This window comes from Pyricularia oryzae, chromosome 3 (assembly GCF_000002495.2).
Source record: "Pyricularia oryzae 70-15 chromosome 3, whole genome shotgun sequence".
NCBI lineage: Eukaryota > Fungi > Ascomycota > Sordariomycetes > Magnaporthales > Pyriculariaceae > Pyricularia > Pyricularia oryzae.
The window spans coordinates 867,697-887,400 of NC_017849.1; the positions used below are offsets into that span (position 1 = coordinate 867,697).

The following is a 19,704-nucleotide window of genomic DNA, read 5'->3' on the forward strand; positions in this document are numbered from 1 at the left end:
CATCCACCGGCAAACTGAGTAGCTAGTCAACTGTGGGGGGCTGGATTCGTGAGTGCTGTGCAACTAGAATGTGGGTTTTTTTTGGAGGGGAAAGGGACAGATAGATGACAGCGGATGCAGGCCATGGCTAAAAACCGGCCTCTTCTACTTTGCCTCTCTGTAGACACCGACAATCAAAACATGTCACCATGACAGTCCTCGAGCTTCCAAGCGAGCGCCTGGCGTCGCCGCCCATTGCCGTCTTGACGGCGGCACTCATCGTCCTCGCCGTGGTGTTCAAGGCCGTGTACAACATCTTCTTCCACCCCCTTCGCTCGTACCCGGGACCTCTCCTGTGGGGAGCCTCGAGATTTCCCTACGTCGTCCGCTTCATGCAGGGCAAGATCCCCTACGACCTCAAGCGGCTGCATGCCGAGTACGGGCCCGTGGTGCGCATCGCCCCCGACGAGCTGACGTACAACTGCTCCAAGGCCTGGAGGGACATCTACGGGCGCAACAAGCAGCCCAACGGCGAGACCACGCTCTTCAACAAGGATCCCATCTTGTACTCGGCCGTCTTTGCCGACCACAAGGCGCTGATCGATTCCGACGGCGACGAGCACCGGCCGCAGAAGCGGACGCTTTCCTACGCCTTCTCGCATCAGGTCTTGGTTGAGCGGGGCCATATCATCACGGGATGCATCGACCGGATGATTGAGGGCGTCAAAGCCCATCTTGGGTCGTCCCCGTCAGTTTCGGCCGTGGTCGACATTTGCCCGTGGATCGAGAATGCCCTCTTTGATCTCGGCGGACAGCTCACGGTGGGACGCGACCTCAACGCCATCATGTCTCAGGGCACCGTCCACCCCTCGCTGGCGCTCTTCAAGAGCCTCTTCGACTTGGTGCAGTGCTATTACCTGCAGCTCCGCCGGGGCCCCGGCATCCTCATCAACGCCGTCGAGAGCATGCCGGGGTTCTCGGGCTACGACTGCGTGCTGCCGGTCAAGGACGTCCACGACATGATACTCAAGCGCATGGCCGACGAGAAGTACGCAGTCGCGGACGAGAACTCGGGCGATTTCGCTTCTTACCTGATGAGCAGAGCAAAGAGCGAGGGCTTGAATGACGACAAGGTCTGGATCAACTGCGTGCACTTGATCCTCGGGACCCCAGAGGCCATGCCGTCTTCCATAATCAGCACCATCTACCACTTGCTGACGACGCCCTACGCATACGCCGAGGCCGTGAGGGAGGTCCGCGCGGCCTTCAAGTCGTCGGATGAAATCACGGCCCAGGACGTCCAGAACCTGCCCTACCTGCTCGCCTGTTTCCGCGAGACGCTGCGCAGACGTCCAACCATCCCCGGCACTCTCACTCGCCAGGTCCCTCCAGCTGGAGCCGAAATCGCAAGTCCCCTTTCCTCCTTACCTACCTCTGTCTCTCTCTCTCTCTCTCTCTCTCTGTCTCTTCGCACGTATATCTAACCGAAACCCTCCAGTGCGGCAAATTCGTCCAAGGAGGCACCATCGTCGGCGTCAACCAGTTCGCCACCTCTCGATCGGCCTCCAACTTCCACGACGCCGACTCTTATCGGCCCGAGCGCTGGCTCGACCCCAGACCAGCCGAGTTCGAGGGCGACGACCGCGACGCTTTCAACCCGTTCGGCTACGGCCCTCGGAAGTGCATTGCGAGAAACCTTGCCCATCTCACCACCCAGACCTTTCTCGCCAAGCTGCTCTGGGAGTTTGACATGGAGCTCGACGAGTCGTGTCGGGACTGGGACGACCAGGGCCTCTATGTTCTCGCGCTGCGGGGCCCGCTGCTGGTGAAGCTGAGCAGGGCGGCCCAATGACCTGGTGAAAATGCGATGCAAAGGCTGTGCCGCCCGAGCCTCGCGTCACTGCAACAACTCGTTTGGCCGTAGCACTCCCTTGATCTTGTTTTTGTTGTTGTCGATTGCGGGAGATCTGCGACCATTTTTATTAATTACGAAAGTTTCGTCAGTTTTGACACGAAACATGTTTGGAGTAGCGCAGCTTATTCTTGGTTTTATAGTATTAAGCATAAGTAGATAGGTATCCAATGTGTTGGCCATAGCCCTGTAACAGCAAGTAGTGCAACCCTGAATTTCGTACGGAGTAAAGGTGGTGTGGGGTTTAAAAACGTGATTGAAACAGTAAAACGGTACAGCACAGGCTTAGCTGGACGGACGCATGGGGACCAAAGAAAACCATCCGTTTTTGGACGACCTCGGATCCCAAATTCGGGAATTTTCTCTCCCACTAATATTGTGACGACCGAACTAGGTAGGTAGTACTCAGGTGGGTGACCATTGGGGAATTCTCGGTGTTGTATGCTATTGAATTTTTACCGTCTGTGCGTATCATACGGATACAAGGTGCTGGTTGACCAGAGCATTTCTGTTTTTATTATATGCCGTCCTCGGCTGCGCCCAAACTATTGAACAATGCAAGGTGCAGAATGGTATCATCCTCAATTTATTGGTTGCCTAGGCAGTCCGAACACCTTTTGTAGCCGCCCGATCTGCGCCACTGTTTATTCTCCCTCGACCATACTCGATTTCGAGTTATGGGGTCTTGTTTAGTGCACATACCAAGGGAGAAGGCTGTTGATCATCATCCGGCTGAGGGGCTGTCCTTCAAAGCATCTTCTGGTGCGCATATAACTTTACGCATGGTTTATTGTTGCCAATTTGACGATATGAGGGGCTTGAGACCGGGAGCACATGCATATCTCGGAACCGTTCTCTACCAGAAGTACAATTTTTGATGGTGGCCTGTTGCAGCGCAAACCAAATCAAATGCTGTCATGAACGCAATTCAATTATTTGAAAGAAAACAAGTCCCAAACCGGCTCGTTTTCGCGTTTAGCAACGAGGGCAATAAAATCCTAGACACAAATGCAGCCTGACAATCGCCCCAAGTATCTTTGACCCTCATGTCAAGATATCTCCAATAACACATGACACATATACTACACACCGGACCGGTCAAGTCCCTCAGGCCCAGGACCCGGGGACAGCATCACCCTTCAAAGGTGCCTTCTGACACTTTCATTGTAACCCAAGAAACCATTGCCCCCACAATCATCGAGTGTATGCTCCCTTCTAAATCCAAGTATTGCTAGGCCCAAGATGTCCTCCGAGCCCAACTACAAGACTGGAACCGCTTGCACCGAAACCCTTCTTTTTCAGTCCCTTCAGCGACCCTTCCGCATTCCCACTTGGTCTTTCGAAAGGTGATGACTTGCTGCTGGTGGAGCGATTCTTGGCGCGCGGGCTCCAAAGCTTGGCTAGGAAGTTTGTGCTGGGCTGACGCTGACGCTTCAAGCTTTCAGGGGTCAGCGGTGAGCCGCCAGCCCACTCTAACTCCGATACGCTCAAGGTGCCGAAAGATTGGATGGATGGATTGGCCCTTTGTTTGCTGGAAGACAACGCAAAATTTGAGGAGAAATCCAGTTCATCTCCGAGTAATTGCTTCGCTTTAGGGCTAACTTTGCCTGCGCCAGCGGTGTCAACATCCCTGCGTCGACGTTCCTCTTGCATCGGTGTCAGTGCGATGTGCGGTTGCCCCTTTTCACCCAGCACAAGGTGTTCAGTCTCTCGCGGTGCTGCAGTTGAATCAAAAGACCTTTTACGGTCATACTCGTAGAAACTGGTGGAGGATGCGATGGAAGTGGCGTCATAATCAGAACCAGAAACATCGGAGGTTTTGCACAGCTTTCCCGTCTCTTGAGCTTTCGAACCATCAAACGCCATCTGTCCTGTTGAGGGCAACGTCGTGGATCTGGAGGACAACCACTCTGCAGGCAATGCCATGGCCGTCGTCTTGCGCGACCATCGACGCCAGAGCTTGTCTTCCTTCTCCTTCTTCTGCGAGAGCTCTACCCCTTTTGCCACGCCAAGCTCGAAGCTCTCGGAAACAAATGATTCCCCATCAATATAGGGGAGCAGTGATGGAGTGATTGAAGGCGCTCTAGAGGAGACGGATGATCTTCTCGATGTCACTATCGAGCCACGGGATGTTCTGGGATCGAGGTCGTCTGCTAGGTCGGTTGGAGGAAGTTCCGGTAATGGCCGGCGCAGGAGAAAGTCGTAAGCTGCACTATCGCGGAGTGCCTTGCTGGGTTGGGGAATTCGGTCACTGAAAGATGCTGTGGTGGGCGGCTCTAGCTGTGGCGGGCGGTTCAGTTGGTAATTTCTGGCACCAAAGCTGTTCCTTCTTCTCACTGCTGAAGCAGCAGAGCCACGAGAATGAGGATAATCAAATATACCGCTATCCTCGTTAATCAGCTTGTAGGTTGATGCCCTAGGTGCGGAACTGCTTCGGGAATGCTGAGTGTGTGTTTCTTGGCGGTCCTTGTGGACGCCACCCCCAAACTCCTCTAACTCTTCCCAAACAGGCTTTGTAGATCCAAGGTCAGAGGGTCCAAATTTATCGTCAGAGGTAGATGCAAAAGCTTGGAGTCCATCGTGTGGGATGATGTGTAGTTGTCTCAAGTTCTGCCACGATCGGTAGTGGAAGTCAAATGTTGCAAATGGGGCATCTTTCGGGTCGTAGAGATGGTAGTCGTAGTAAGCTGCCTCCTCTGGTCTGTCCACCAGGCCGTCACTCAAGACGCTAGAAAGTATGTTGGTTAGGAGATACATATGAAAATGAGATACTTAGGGACATTCTTACCCAACGCCGTACCTGTCCTGACTGCGGTACGGGTCCAGCACGGGAGTGCGGCCTGTTCTTCCCTTGGCCCTGAAGACCTGGACCTCAATGAGTCCGCCATCATCGGCAACAGATTTGATACCGCTATTCTGGCCCAAAGATCCGACATCAGACAGGAACCAGAAGTACCTCGCCTCGATGCCTGGCTGCGTCATGACAGTCTTGCCGTCTTCAGAGAAATGTTGGTAATGCCTGCCAGGTCCGTACAGAGCTCGATAGGCTGAGCCGCTGGTGACTTTACGAAGATCGATGCCCCAAGCCACAATGTGACGGCCGTTAATGAAGACTTTGAAGAAAAGATATTTTGTTTCTGGGGCGTCGGGCGTCGATGGGGGTATTTTGATGACTCTGTAGTCAAAGAAGAACTTGGTATCTATCAAGTTGTCAGCAGTCGCATTGAGATGCCGGTCAGTGGCTACTAATGCGACATATAATTGAAGCCAAGAGAGGAAGGAGGTATTTAGTGGCTAGCAAAGCGGCCAAAAATGTCGACCTCATCACTTGGCCGCCCCCAAAGGACCATCCTTATGTTGCTGTGCAACGGCGGGGGCAAATGTCAGCGCACACTCACTTGGTTGTGATGGTACATAGACCGATATTCGAGGGTTAGATTTGGGGGCACACGACCGGCTGGCGGACCTCGCTCGTCTCTTGTCGTCGGGACCAGCATGCTGCTGATCTAGCTTGGCCGAAGGCCCATCAGGGTGCGGAAACTCCGGCAGGCACGCCGAAGTACTATCTGTGACCGTGACGAGGGAGATTTTAATCCCCCGAAAAGAAGGCATTTGAAAGGCTGCATAAAAGCCCCCGAGGTTCGTTAGGAATGAGAGCCGGTATGAAGTTGAATCGTGGAGCTGAGAGCTGACGATAGAAGCCTGGAGGGCTACAATTGGCCCGACGGAAGAAATCTCAAAAGGAGCGTGTCTTAGAATATGCCGAGGATCCAGGAAGAATTAGGTCTTGGGCAGTTGTTTCGTGAAGAAAAGGAAAGAAAATGGGAGATATTGGCTCATGGCCTGGGGAGGAAGGAACGTGCCTGCCTAGACTCAGCTCAAGCTGCAACGGACCAAGTCCAGCTCTTCACAACCCTAAAGTGCGAACACTTCTGTTGCAAACGGTCTTTGCAGATAAATTTTCCACTTGCTGAAAGGTGAGGCCAAAGTGAACTTCCCGCGGTCGCCTTCTTGAGCGGGGTCCCTGCGTTCACAGTTAACATCAACGCCGCAGCCCCTTTGATAGCAAAACAAGCACAATCCCCCGACAACAAGCAAACAGGCCCGACGCTACACCTTTCAATGTAGCACGGTACTCCACCTGACCTTGCTGTCATACCAGTGAACTACAATAGCCACAAAATATGTCTGCGTGTAAAAGAATGCTCCATCGGAATTGCGTCTTAACAGTTCTTTTTGAAATGTACACGAGAGCAAAACCCGTCCAGGATAGCTCCCCGCCCACAGCTCTCTAGTAATGAATTCTCCTGCTTATCGACCAAGCACCTTCTTTGTGTCTTCCTCCTTTCCTATTAACCCCAGGTTCCGTATCTGCCCTGCCGTTGGAGGATCTTCCCTCGGGCTGGCATGCTCCGCCCTGCGGTATGCCAGCTGGAGGGCCTCGACACGCGCACGCTGTCCGGACAAGAGTTAGTAATCTTGTGCATTGGGCCAGTCGAGAATCGAAACTGAAGAGAAATGGTGCACATGAAGCCATTGTGCATCAAAGGAGGGTGAGGAAGCTGTTGTTGCGCACCTCTTTCTTGTGGTGCAGGCACTCGTAGTAGTCCTCAAGGGCCGGAGCACACTTCTTCTTGCCCGAATCATCATCGCCGGAGGTGTTGACCACGTAGCAAGCGAGCAATTCCTGCCAGAAGGGGAAGCATCGGGAGGGACCTGGTTTGTTGTCGTCAATTGCCGAGCTCGAAGCAAAACATTTAGGAGTCAATTGGCCCTTGAGTTGGTCACCTACCCCCGGTAAGGCCGTATCCTGACGCCATGACAAGTGTTGTGAATCTCCCTGCAGCAGTTGAGAGAGGCTAGTGGAATCGATGCGGCGTCGTGAGGTTGCGATTGACGAGAGGTCGGCAGTAAAGTTGCGGCTTCGGTCACCGTGAATTGAGCGGAGCTCGCCTCGCGCCGCCGATTTCCATCCTAAGGCCACCAGACTAGCGACGTCAGGGGTGACCATGTATGTGTGTGCGTGCGTACCTTTCTGCGCCACAGCCAAAGCTCAATCACTAGCCACCTTTTTGTCAACCCGCCCCACGTCGATGATTGCATGCCACCCACTTTGGTGCTTTGGGAACTGGCCCGATGGATAACAAGAAGCTACGTAGTACCACCACAAAGCTTATGTGCTGAATAAGATCCCGTACGACAAGTCCGGAATCAACCTGATCTAGGCGAACCCGAGATTCATAAAAGACACTGCAGCCATGCGAAGCTCATGACAAGCCGGTTTTTCATCCACACCAAGCTCTGAGCGCCATGAAAAGTACCTCTAAAAGGCAGGCAAAATGTCGGTCCCTTCGGCGCCCCATATTGTCCTGCTGGCTGCCCACCTAGCTGCCAAAGCCGATATTCCCGCCCTATCATACCTGGCATCGCTACATGACCAGATACTGCGCAAGGAATTGCTACTGCGCATCATTCTTACATACCTTCCTGAAACCGTACGAAGCGCCGAGTACGTCGAATTGGTGGCACAGATCGGATCTGGCCAATACCCCTCTCCAGACGACCCTGACCGCAGCCCTGTCGAGTTTGATGCACCCCATATAGAAGAGCTTTCAGATGAGCAGGCCGTCAAGAAGGCCAAAAGGCTTCACTTGCTCAAACTGTCGTGGGAAGATGCGCCGACCGAGATCGATCCTGAAGACCACCTGTCGCTCTTCCTCCTCCGGCGCGCATACAGGGTTGATGAGGAGGCCGGACTACTAAACGAGGTCCCATGGCTGTTTGCCCCTTTCATGGACCACTCACCATACCTACGAACATGGTTCATTTCAGTTCTCACGCCTCTCTTGAGGCGCAACTGCGAATACTATCTTGATGACCCTGTATCTCAGACTCTGGCGGAGTTTGAACGCCTTCCCGACCGTGTAGCCGCCAGGCTCCTCCTTTCCCGGACTGGCGTTTCCAAGGACGATCAGCAATACGCATCCGTAGGTAGGGATCTGCGAGGTTTGGTTAGCCCTTGGCTTTATAACGACTCCAGGTGGACAAGTCGACAACACGGTCTCATCCCAAAGGGAGACCAGGAACAGCTGGCGAAACCTGAGGAACTCTGCCCAGGCTGGGAGGAGGTACTTCAATGGCTCGTCACCCAGGCGTCCGGGTCCTGGAAGGTGGCCGTCAGCGCTATAGAGCAGTGGGACGGCCCGGGCGATGCAGATCTTGGCGGCTATGAGGGCACAGCGTGGCTGGAAGAGGAGGAGCAGCAGTACATGGAACGCAGGTATGCGCGGACTGCGCTGGCCTCGGCTTATCTCGTCCCAGAAGCGTCGGTGGATGCAATAGAGGGCGTTCACGGTATCGTAGAGAAAATCATGTCACTTCTTGATGAGGATCCTGCGCCACCTCTGCCCACCGCCGCATCATTGCTGTCGCCCATGCCGAAAGACCTGCTTGGAAGCTGCAAGGACGGCATAATGGCCCCGAAGAATGCGGAGCATCTCCGTGGTGATCTTCTCGACGAAGCCAACCCGCTCACGAAGCCGGCCTCAGCTCCGGTGCAGCTTCTGTACGCAACTTGCCTTAGCGCCTACATTTTAACCAGAGCGGGAAGCCCATGCACAATCAAGCGGGCTGCGGAGCTTTGTTTGATGCAAAATGAGCGTGATCAAAAGGCAGAGGCAACAAAACTCATACATGCGATTTGTGGTGGCAACGCCCCCAAATCAGATGACAAGTATTGGATCCGAGCGAGGAACGAAATGTTATGGCTTCGCGACTGGGGGGCGGAAGAGTATGGCACGCCGTCTTCTGTCGATGGGTGCGGAGTTTTTGGCCGGGTGGATAGGGAGTTTCTCGAAATTGAAATTCTCAAAGGCCTTTTGAACAACACCAGTATGGACTCCCATAGATGCCAAATTCGACGAAACTCACTAACAAGCACACTCCAGGGTACTCTCTTGCGCGGTCATTATACGAAGACTCGCCAGATGCGCCAATATCAAACAAGCCGCTCCAGGACACAATATTTGCTGCAGCCATGAACGCATACGATAATGCATCCAACCCCAACAGGACAAGGGGTGGATTGAAGAAGTGTAATGACATGTATGTTCACCTCCCACAATACCAGTCCATCAACACCCAGAAAAAGATCAATCTGACATCCAATAGCATCAACGCTTTCCCTAAAACAATAGAAAAGTCGACGCCTGCCGCTCAGAGGCTAGAAGCACTCCTCAAAGCCACCCACTCTCTGAGCGACTACAGGCTAGTCTTGAAGCAGGGTGAGCCGTTCACGCCCGTCGTGATGCGCGTACATCCCGACTCCATCTCTATTGTGGCCAAGGTCCTCGAACAAAATCCAAAGAGCTATACCAACATCCAAGGTCTGATTGACCTGGGAAATCATATGGTTGAAGCGGGCCTGACCGTCCGCGACCAGCACGGCCACTCGGTCCTGACACCAGAGCTAAAGCCAATTGAGCGATCCATGGCAGAGAAGCGCATCACAGCGATGTGCGTCGATGCGGCCTTGGCCGAGGATGACTTCGAGACAGCATACTCGTACGTCGTGAACAGACTAGCGTCTATAGCAGCCCCGGCAGCCGGCAAGGACGCCATAGTGGATGAGTGGTCTTGGAAAGCCGCTCTTCAGGCCGGCAAGTATCGGCGCACGGCAAAGACCCTGCGACCAACACACCTCGGGAATACCTCCAGCAACCCAGAGATTCGGCACTTGGAACAGCGCATTGAATGTCTGTCTACAGCGCTCCGCATAGCCCCAGCAGCAACCCTACAGGAGATCTTGAACACCTTCCGCCGCTGCGAGGAGGAGCTCGACGTCGCCGTGCGCGCCGAAGCAGATTCCGAGAACGCATGGGACGACAAGGGAGATATGACCGCCATGCCGGGCGGGTATTCAGCCACCGCCACTGCCAATACCACTACACGGTCGCAGCCAACCAGTTTCTCGTCCGCAGCGCGGAGCAACCAGACTGAGGAAAGTCCGCTGTCGCTCTTCGACTTGTCCCGCGCCACTGCGCGTGCGGCCTCGAAGAACTTCTCTGCCCTCTCAAGCCTGAAGCGGTCCGGGCAGCAGGCGGCCAGGTCGCCGACTGATCACAATGGCTCGTCGCTCGCCAGCTCCATGGGCTCGCTGCATGACGGAACCGGTGACTCTGCTGATCACCCGCGGGCGAGGAAGCGGGATCAGCTGAGGGAGGCGGCCCTGGGTTCGCTTGTCAGTGGTGTTGGATGGCTGGTTGGTGCGCCGCCTGTTGATCGGGGGCAGGGTTCTGACAAGGGGTGATAGATAGAGAAGTACGGAGAGAGTAGTAGGGGACAATGTCGTGGTTATTGTGGAAGGCCGGCAGTATAGAGGTTTGGTTCACGTTTTATGTATCAATGACATGATCAAGATGCCTGCTTGGAGCTTATATGTTTGCTCGGTGAGAGTTCCATTCTATTCAGCACAGGTTGCATGGTTGTACGGCCACAATGAATTCAGCATTGATTCGGGTGGGTTTTTTTCCTTCCCCAATAATGGACAAGGTAGTGCAAAACAGATGTTAGTGATTGCAGAAAGATAAAGACTACCCAGATAGGGATACATGCGCAAAACAAACATTACTATATTAGTGACGACGACAAACAAAGAACAAAAGAAAACAATAAAACTATGAAGCCCCAAAAAAAAAGTACACGCTCTATTCAAACAGATGCCTAGCTTTGACTGCGATCCAATTGAGAACTCCAGCCTCCCAAGCCGCGCCCTCTTCATCGATCTTCTTCAACTCCCTGGCCTTGTACGCAGCCAGATCCTCTTCCAGCTTTCTCCTCTTGGGATCCGTTCCGGCGTCGTCGGGCGGCTTGCTTCCTCCATCCCTCTGCGCGTCGGCGCCTTCCGCGCTGGCACCACCGCTCCGCCTGTCGCCCTCCCGCTTCCTCTTCCTGCGGTTGGAGTCCTGTTGTCGCCTCAGGGCTCTTTCTCTCTCGATCTGAGAGACGTTCGACGCGGGGGCGTCAAAGACGTTGACGACGGGGGAGTTGATTTCGACCGGGCGAGGAATGGGCCTCGGAGGTGGGAGGACTGAGCCGCGGCGTTGATCCCGCCGCCGGCCAGTATTAACGGCCGCTGAAAATGGATTATATTCCTGGTCGGAACCAGCGGCCGGCGGGGACGGATTCCGACGAGGTTCAAAATTGATGGTCTGTGTGGATGGATCCCACCGCATGTCAGGACGGTTGGTCGCTGTGGATTGATTCCGCCGCTGGCCAGAACGAGTGGTCCCTACAGATGGATTTCGTTGCTTCTCAGGACCAGTGGTTCCTGGAAATTTGAATAGATCTTGCCGTTGATTATGACGAACGGGCGGTGGAGATGGATCCCGCTGCGGCCCAAACCGAATGGTGTCGCGGGATGGGTTCCACCGCTGGTCAAAAGGAGCAGTCCGTCGGGGTGGCGGCTGTGGTGTCTCATCTGTGTCGATGGGGGTTGGCTTGAGGGTACGCTGTGAATCAAAAGCCCGTGGCTGAACGGAATTGTCTGACGAACCTGTCAAGTTGACGATCTCCACCGGGCTCGCCAGCGCTTGAGGTTTCTCATCTTCATCCTTGCTGGGATTGGCGTCAAGATCGACAACATTAATACCCTTGGAATCCGGGTTGCAGACAGTCCCTTCGTAAGGCTGCGTCGAGGCGGAACCGACATCTCCTCGCAGCGTCTGCTGGTATGCCCAATCCGCATACCGCTCGGCCTCAGCAGTTTCGTGGTTAGCAGCCTCCCCCCTCGCACTCTCGGCCTCCCTCCTCAGCATGCCAGCGTGATGCTGCGCCCTGGTGAGTTCGTCTTGCACGAGCTTCAGCTCCTTGCCGGCGGTTTTCTTCTTCTTCATGCTCCCGACTATCCAGGGCAGCAGCCTGGAGCACGTGGGCGTGTTGTGCGGCAGGGTTCGCATACAAGCCACGCCGACGGTGGGGTTCTGGCAGTGCCATGCTTCTATCGTCACAGCGAGGTGGTGCATGGCGCCCGCCTCGACCCGCTTCCAGTTTGCCTCGCGGTCCCCGAGAAGCTTGACCCAATTCTCTATCCTGGCTATGTTTTGCTTCAACTTGTCCTCCTTCGACGTGGAGGGTGTCGGCGCCGTGGTGGATGAGTCGCCTTCCGGGGGTTCAGAGTTAGTGCCTCCCCTGAGGCCACTCGATATTGAGATTGAGTACCCGTCCCGCACCTGCAGCGAGCCTGGTTCTTGATACCGCCTCCTCGTGCGGTCCACCGGCTGCCGTGTCGACTGCACCAGAGACCGGCCCCGTGAGCTCCTGGACGCAGTCCAAGGTCCCAGGCCTAACACCTCTTCATACTCTTCATCTTCCTTTTCTCCGTAAAACGATTCTGGTTCCGATTCCGACTCCGAAGATGGCGCCCTCAAGTCCTCCCAGCCAGGGTTGAGATTCGGATCGTCCCACTCCGTCGCGGGTCGTCTGCGGGCGTTGGGGCGGGCAGAACGCCGCCGCCGTCGCGCGGGCGTGAGTTTGGTCCTGCGTAAGCTAATGCCATCGTTGTTAATCTTCCTGCGGAGGATCGCGTCAGATTCCTCTGTTGATTCCGAGGCCTCACGGCCGCGTTTTTTGCGATTCCGAGCCTGTGGCCGTAGCATGACGTGTGCCGGTGCTCCTCGTTCTGACGTCGTCGGGGGTGGTCTGCTCGGTTATTGCGACTATGCCCCTGAATGTACTAGTCCACAGTGAGAACGGTCAGGTTGTCAATGTCTGAAAAGACTATCATAGAGTTGCGAAGTGCCTCTCGAGTCGCAATGGTTGATCGCTGCGATGTAGCCTGTGCTGGGAGCACAAGGGGGAATAACAGGGGAAACATGATATTGTTCGACTCAACACCCTCGAGCGCGAACCGGCCCTTGTTAATTGTTCTGAACACTCGGTTTCTTTGACCACAACAGATGTCTGGACCTCTATGACTTGCTGCATGCGGTGTCCTTTGTTGCACTCCATTTGTGTGGTTGCGGTACTCTATCAGCATATGGATGATTGCGCAGGCAGAACAAAGGCATGGTCGCTCCTGAGGCTATCTAGCCGGTGAGAGAACGAGACGGTTGCAGTAAACTCTTGCGGAGTATTGCTGGATGAGACAAACAGGTAGAGGGTTCCGCGCTCACTATATTTGAGATACGTAAGCCAAGAAAAGTCACTGTTTGGGAAACCTCAAGTCAACGAAATGCATCAACGACGCTTGCGAGGAATAAGTAACTTTTTCTATTAGGTCTAGTATTAATACTTTATATCTTTAGTTATGTCTTAGTCCACAACCATGTGGTCTTCCTCGTCGATTTGCGTCACAACGTCAAGGTTAGTCCAATTGACAATCAAAACATCATCGAGATTCCTAGGGAAAATGCCTTGAAGCAAAGAAGCAGACCTCTAGATCTAGCTGCTGCCGTATATGCCATTGCTGCAAGGAAGGAATGGGAGGTTGAACGATGGGAGATAGGTCTGCCGAAAGCGGCCAAATCCCCTGGCGATGGCGCCAAGGTAGTAACGCCACATTCCAACCTTACCTAGCCGAAGACAGCCAGTGGCGTGTCTCTCTCGTGAGGACTGGAACCTATTCCGAGGTGCATGTCAATCTCACTATTTCAAGGTGCAGATGGGGGGTAATACCGTTGTACTGCGTTTCTTGAACACTCTGGTTGTTTGCAGCGATTTGATGATCATTGTTCTTGGTCGCTAGTATCTTTGACATGCCAAGACAGCCCAAAAACAGAATCGAAACTATTGATGGATGCACTGGATGTGGATGACCTTTTAAGCTTGCTAATATGTGCACTGCGGCGTGGTTGGAAGTGACATATCGAACTCGGACTAGGATAATCAACTGTTGAGAATTGGCGACTTTGTACTAGTCTAGATGATTACCTGGGGCGGCAAGGGCTGACCGAATCAATTTTGCCAAGGGTGATGCGCTTGGTGGTTTCACAGGGGTTGGGATCGCGCGAGTTATATATAGAATGGTGTGGCGTGTGCTCCCTCTCTTCGGCTGACGGTGATAATGGTGTACGGTTTTGATCCCTTCAAAAGAAGTACTGGTGCGGCGGGAAGTCTACGGCGGGGCTCCCAACATTTCGACTGGACGTAATTGCTGACATGGGAACAGAGATAGAGACGGAAGCTGATGCGTCCTAGTATCCGAAAGACGACGAGAAAAAAGAGATATAATCGTACAGATGGTTCAGTGGATGTTGACTTCTTGACCTTTCTTGCCGCTTGGATTTGCTGCAAAACCCATTTCCGAAATTAAATCCTCGGTCTCGAATCCGAAGCAAGCCGACAAATGATGCGTAAAGGAAATCCAACGGGGCGAGCAGGAACTTGAAGAGCCAGAACGTCGACCACAGCCCTCCCTGGAGGTCGGAATGGTGACCCACATGAAAAATGGCCAGAGGTCTGAGCCATGTAGAGTGCCGGTGCCATCGTCGTCCACAGGAGAGTGTGAAGCTATCAAGGCTCTTTTTTTTTATGGTGTTGACTGGGGGGTGCAAGGCAGATTAGGTGCTGGCTGGGGAGATTTGCTGTAAAATAAAATTCCAGAGACGCAATTTTGGGGTTGCCCGATTTCCCTGTTGTTTCCCTGATACAGAAATGAAATAGATAATGCTGATTCCTACTCGTCGACACATTGCTGCTAAATCTAGCGTTCCTCGCCAGGATGTTTTGTTTTTAACGGCGATCTGCTACCGACATCTCCATGTTAGTCTGTTTTCAATGTATGCAATGTGCAACGACAGCGGAGTTTAAACCCACCGTATGAATCACGGGCCTCGCCACGAGGGGCATCATAGCCAGCCGCAGGAGGCTCCCTGGAACGAGGTCCTTCGCGGTCGCGTTCGAAGCGATCACCACCGCGCTCGCGCTCACGATCCATGGGAGGACGGCGGTCGTCACGAGGGCCGCCATAGCCGCGGTCACCACCACGGTCATCACGGTAGCGGTCGCGTCCACCGTAGCCATCGTCGCGTTCGCGGCGTTCGAAGCGATCCTCGCGGGGAGCACCGCCATTGCGATCGTAGCCACGGTCATAGCCACGGTCGTCACGGTAGCCACGCTGGTCGCGGTCGTCATTGCGACGATCGTAACCACGGTAGCGGTACGGGTCGTCGCGACCGCCACCATAACCACCGCCGCCATATCCGCCGCGGCGGCGATCGTCGAAGCGACCACCACGGCCGCCACCACCACCACCACCTTCTATTCAGGGTGAACAATCAATCAGTTGTCGTGAACTTTAAAACTTAACATCGATGTGATGGGAAAACATACCGCGCTTGGGAGGACCAAAATATTTGCCGGGGGTGGGTGTCCTAGGACGAGCACGACGGGCCTTCTCGATGCTCAGAGTACGACCTTCAAGCTCCTCGCCCTGGAGGCCCTCCTTGGCAGCATCGGCCTGGTCAGAGGTCACCATCTTCACAAAGCCGAAGCCACGAGACTCCCTCGTGTGCGGGTCGCGCATGATCTGGCACTTCTCAACCTCTCCATATTTCTCAAACATGCGGGTCACTTCAGCCTCAGTAAGACGTGGGTGAATGCCGGTGACGAAGAGATTGGAGCCTGGGTTAATGGCATCTCCGTCGCCATCCCTACCGCCGCCGTTGTCACGAGGAGGAGCACTGTGATCAATTGATCGGCTGTTAGTGACAGGTCTGTCGTAGTTGTGGTGACGATGTAGATATAATAGAGACGTACCGGTCGCGTTCGCGGTCGCGGTCACCGTTGGCGGGAGACGCAGAACGGCGGCGTTCCGTCACTTCGTCATGACGAGGAGACGCGCTGCGACGTTCGTCGTAGGTGCGAGCAGGCTCTTCTGTATGTCGATAGGCGGCTTGTCAGAATCAATTGAGTCGAAAGTCTTGAGTTTGTTGCATCTCGAGCCACGGCTTAGGATCGAATTGAGAAAGAAAAAAAGCCAAGCAGTATCATTCCCAGAGCACAAGTCTCGCTAAGCGAGCGCGTCATAGTGATGGGCATCTGAATCGAACATGTCGGATATCCAGACTTCAATCGTGTTTGGCCATGGCGAATCAAGGACCAAAGAAAAAAAAATACTGTTGACGTGGGTTGAATAGAAGGGATGGGGTCGGGACGAACCATCAAACCGGTCCACATTCGCGGAGTCGTAGTCCATCGAAGTAGACGCCATTTTGTGCTCTGCTTCTTCTGTATTGAGTTGTCCGGGACGCGGCCTGTGATGCTATTGACTGACGGCGACGCGATTGATGTGTGGAGATTGATGCAGTCAGTGGTGATGCACCAGATGGGATTGCGTGAGTAAAACAGAGTTGTTCGAAGCTCAAGTGGGTCAGTGCTTGGATTAGTAAGACTTTATGGAGCACGGTAGCGTCCAATCTTGCAATCGTGGGCTGAAAACGAAAACAAGGTAACAATCAAGAGCGGATGGGAGTCGATGGATTGTGAAAACGGCAGGTTGAAATTGGAGATGAAACTGGTCTTGGACTGGTTCGAAAGAATCAACCCAAGTTGAAGTTTGCGAAAATTTCTATTGCTTCGTGTGGCCGGGGAAGAGAGGAATGCAAAGGATGAAAGGGAGAGTGAGAAAAAGTTTCGACGTCTGATTGGGTCTAGCGTCTTGGGTAAGGAGCAACGCTAGTCTCGATGGGGTAATCCTCTGTTTTTGGCACGATCTCGCCTGCCTCAGATGGATGGACGTCCTGGGCACAACGGCGGGCATGTGGCATGTGTGAACAATTTACGGCATGAACCAGCCTGGTTGGATCAAGTTACTACCAACACTACCTAAACCGGGTAACTAACCTACAAAAAATGGTACCCGATGGTACCTAAAGTACACCAGGTATCTGAGAATGTCTCTGCCGGCTTCAAGTTATCTATGCGACCGATCGAAGGAATATGCTACGAACACCAGCTGGAAACAGGGTCTCATCTAACCTAACCCCCCCAAAAAGCTTACAATTCATCCCATCCACCATCGTCCCTATCATCAGCCAAAGATTTCTCCACATCGACGGCTTCTTCAAACCGAAGGTCCAAGAACCTTAATCCCTCCATCGCTCGTCCCCCACATGCTCTCTCTAGCGCCAAAAAGGCAAAGTGTCCACCGACCACCGGCCGCGCCTTGAATTCCAACCCGCACCCGAAACCACCCGTGCCCTCCGTCTCGTAAAGGTCCGTAAAAGGCCGGTTGGTGCTCGTCTGGTCCACCCAGAGTGCCACGCTGTCGAGCAGCACCTTGCGAGTCTTGTTGCTGGCCACAGCCGCCGCGAAGAACTCCCAGTCGCTCTTGGTGTAGCGCGCCCGGCTGTCGAGCGGGAGACCGTACTTCTGCATGACCGCAGAGTACCAATCGCTCTGTATCTTGTAGATTTCGTCGGGGATGAAGGGCTGCCACTCCTTGCTGGCGGCCACGTCGTCATCATTGGACAATGGCCTTTGCTGTCCACTGTGGTTTTCCAACATTGTGTTCAAGGCTGTCTTGTTGCTGGACGGCCGCACGTGGAAGCAAAGCAGGGAATCGGCGTAGAGGTTGTAGAGCGTCGTCCACGACCCGTACCAGTCGTAAGCAAGTTTGGCGTGCGTACCATCGCGCGAAATTGCCAGTTTTTGCCACTTCGCGATATATTCTTCTGCAACATCGCGATAGTATTTTGCATCAACTTTGTGATCCAGCATCTCCGCAATGTCTGACATGGCTCGAAGGCCAATGATACCCTTGAGTGCTAGATTTGTCTGGTATGGCAGCCAGCCTGCAAAGTCATCTGTTGAGAGTTGATTGGCCGGCATAAGGGCTTCCTTTACGAGCCAAACGGACCACTGTTGCCATAGCTTGTACGATCGCTCTGCCCAGCTTTCGGCTTCCTTCAGTCCACTTGTGCCCATTTCACTCCATGTTTTGTCGATGCCTTGAGTGTCCACGAAACGTTGTTGAACTTCGGAAATATTGAGCTTCTGAGTTCCTTCCATGACAGACAAGCCATTTGAAGCCGGGGCTGCGTCGTAACGGTATGCGTTGATTAACGCCAAACCCATTACGAGCATGTTTCCGCACTCCTCCAACGGCATGAACTCGTCTCGGCCGTCGCCATGACCCGTCATGTTGGGAAAATGATATCCGAGATCGTGCATACTGTAGTCGTTGGGATACTGGCCAGAGAGCTGGTGCTCCAAGAGTGGTTCTAGAAGGTAGGCCAGCCAGCGCGGATTGGTATAGAGGAAGAATGGAAATGCCGGGAAGATAACATCAACAGTCTGGCAGTTTCCGTTTGAGGAGATCTCCTTCAAGAACAACAGCGGACTGTCAGGGGTTCCAGAGAACTCGGTGGCGCCAAATACTTGTCTGGCCGACAGGGCAGCAATCTCCTCGTACTCTTTGGAGCCTGAAGCAAAGGCGTCTCGCGAGAGCTGCTGGGAGTAGGCCAGGGCGAGCGAGCTAGCTGTCTTGAAATCCCCATAGTGATAAGCCACCATTTCATCCGCAGTTTCAAAGAAGCTGGCCCAGTATGGCCGCATATGGGTTAGTCCCCTGGCCGCGGCGTATTGAAGAATTGGATCCTGGATGAGAGCGAAGGAGAACAGTAGGCTATCTTCAGTTTTCTTGACTGCGCCTTTATTCGCACCCAGGTTGAAGGTTTTCGAGAAAGCAAAAACAGGCTCCGAGTCCATTATGCCTCGGAACTGATGGTCGGTGGCATTTTTCAGGTGGCCATGACGGGCAAACTGTTGCCGCAAAGCAGCAGAGGTCCCTGCCTGATGATTGACACCCGCAGGGGCAGAAAAGTGTATGGTTCCCCATTCACCTCTGTCGTTGAACTCGGTATAAAGTTCCTGGTGGTCTCTCGAGATTCTCCATGTCTTACGAGGCTGACTGGAGTCGCCCTCGGGGGTGAGTAGCTCATCGTGCAGGTCCCAACGGATTTTGTTGGATCTGTTGCCGCTCACCCACTGCCCATTGATGTCAAGGTAGATGCTGATACCGAAAGTACCCTCAACGTGCACAGACAGATAGGCAGCCGGCAGTGACTGTCTCAGTGTCGACGTGGGAGTGATTGGCGAAAGGAAGGAAAGAACGACGGTAGCCGAAGAGTTGGCGGCGCTGTTCGGGACGGTGAAGGTCAAGTTGGTGGTAGACGCGTCAAATGTCGTACCCAAATACTCGGGGTATGCTATGGTGTAATCCTGGTCGGAGTTAAGAGAGTCATGTGGGCGACCCAGAAGCGGGAAGACGGTTTGGGAGTCTGGCACGGAGGCCATAACCCCAAAGCCGATGTTTTCGCCCGTCCAGAATATCGGCCATGCCTCCCAAGGCTCGACTCTTGCGGAGCTGAGCCACGTGCTGAGGTACGGGTTTCGAACTGCATTTGGCGCCCTCGGTCAATATCGAGTCAAGACCTCGTGCTTCAGGAATTGATGGGAAACAAGCCTCGTCTTACCAATCAAGGGCACAACTGGAGGGTTGAGTGTTGACGCCCTAGACAGGGCCACGAGGCCCAGGGAACACAAAATGTCGAATCGCATCTTTCCCGGGATGAAGGCGGGAGTTATGATGGCCGCATTTAATGCGTGAGAGGGTTTGTCGCGGTCCGTTACGTGTGCCACAGGATATGTTATTTACCCTCGCTTTGAATCTTAAACAAAAAAGATCTGATATTTCAAATGTACGATTAACACAAGTGCTGGATAAAGAAAGTTCCAACGGTGAGGCCGATCCAGCGGCTGTAGCGTTCCTGGCTGAACCACGTTTCTTCAGGTTTTACTCCGATGCTTTTTCT

At 53.8% G+C, this 19,704-nt stretch overlaps 7 protein-coding genes across 7 annotated transcripts; 2 read left to right on the forward strand and 5 right to left on the reverse strand.

Moving 5' to 3' along the window:
• Positions 1–188: 188 nt before the first annotated feature.
• MGG_07507 (averantin oxidoreductase) lies at positions 189–1,831 on the forward strand (the record flags this gene model as incomplete). The annotated part of the gene is made up of 2 exons (XM_003711371.1): positions 189–1,361; positions 1,478–1,831. 2 exons carry the CDS (start codon positions 189–191, stop codon positions 1,829–1,831), a joined length of 1,527 nt encoding a protein of 508 aa, XP_003711419.1.
• Positions 1,832–2,841: 1,010 nt separating this feature from the next.
• MGG_13409 (uncharacterized protein) lies at positions 2,842–5,399 on the reverse strand. The gene is made up of 3 exons (XM_003711372.1): positions 5,290–5,399; positions 4,680–5,091; positions 2,842–4,619 (listed from the first exon to the last, which is right to left on the reverse strand). The coding sequence occupies exons 2-3, from the start codon at positions 4,871–4,873 to the stop codon at positions 3,107–3,109; spliced, it is 1,707 nt and encodes a 568-aa protein (XP_003711420.1). The 5' UTR covers positions 4,874–5,091; positions 5,290–5,399; the 3' UTR covers positions 2,842–3,106.
• Positions 5,400–6,103: 704 nt separating this feature from the next.
• MGG_13410 (uncharacterized protein) lies at positions 6,104–6,855 on the reverse strand. Its single transcript, XM_003711373.1, has 3 exons — positions 6,684–6,855; positions 6,468–6,607; positions 6,104–6,346 (listed from the first exon to the last, which is right to left on the reverse strand). The coding sequence occupies exons 1-3, from the start codon at positions 6,709–6,711 to the stop codon at positions 6,203–6,205; spliced, it is 312 nt and encodes a 103-aa protein (XP_003711421.1). The 5' UTR covers positions 6,712–6,855; the 3' UTR covers positions 6,104–6,202.
• Positions 6,856–7,035: 180 nt separating this feature from the next.
• On the forward strand, positions 7,036–10,594 carry MGG_07509 (uncharacterized protein). The gene is made up of 3 exons (XM_003711374.1): positions 7,036–8,782; positions 8,839–8,995; positions 9,062–10,594. The coding sequence occupies exons 1-3, from the start codon at positions 7,231–7,233 to the stop codon at positions 10,197–10,199; spliced, it is 2,847 nt and encodes a 948-aa protein (XP_003711422.1). The 5' UTR covers positions 7,036–7,230; the 3' UTR covers positions 10,200–10,594.
• MGG_07510 (uncharacterized protein) lies at positions 10,535–12,683 on the reverse strand. The gene has a single exon (XM_003711375.1). It carries the CDS (start codon positions 12,544–12,546, stop codon positions 10,597–10,599), a length of 1,950 nt encoding a protein of 649 aa, XP_003711423.1. The 5' UTR covers positions 12,547–12,683; the 3' UTR covers positions 10,535–10,596.
• A 453-nt stretch (positions 12,684–13,136) lies between these two features.
• Positions 13,137–16,484, reverse strand: MGG_07511 (uncharacterized protein). Its single transcript, XM_003711376.1, has 5 exons — positions 16,049–16,484; positions 15,647–15,764; positions 15,221–15,570; positions 14,705–15,148; positions 13,137–14,631 (listed from the first exon to the last, which is right to left on the reverse strand). Exons 1-5 carry the CDS (start codon positions 16,098–16,100, stop codon positions 14,621–14,623), a joined length of 975 nt encoding a protein of 324 aa, XP_003711424.1. The 5' UTR covers positions 16,101–16,484; the 3' UTR covers positions 13,137–14,620.
• A 401-nt stretch (positions 16,485–16,885) lies between these two features.
• Positions 16,886–19,450, reverse strand: MGG_07512 (glutaminase GtaA; the record flags this gene model as incomplete). The annotated part of the gene is made up of 2 exons (XM_003711377.1): positions 16,886–19,287; positions 19,366–19,450. The coding sequence occupies 2 exons, from the start codon at positions 19,448–19,450 to the stop codon at positions 16,886–16,888; spliced, it is 2,487 nt and encodes an 828-aa protein (XP_003711425.1).
• Between the last annotated feature and the right edge of the window lie 254 nt (positions 19,451–19,704).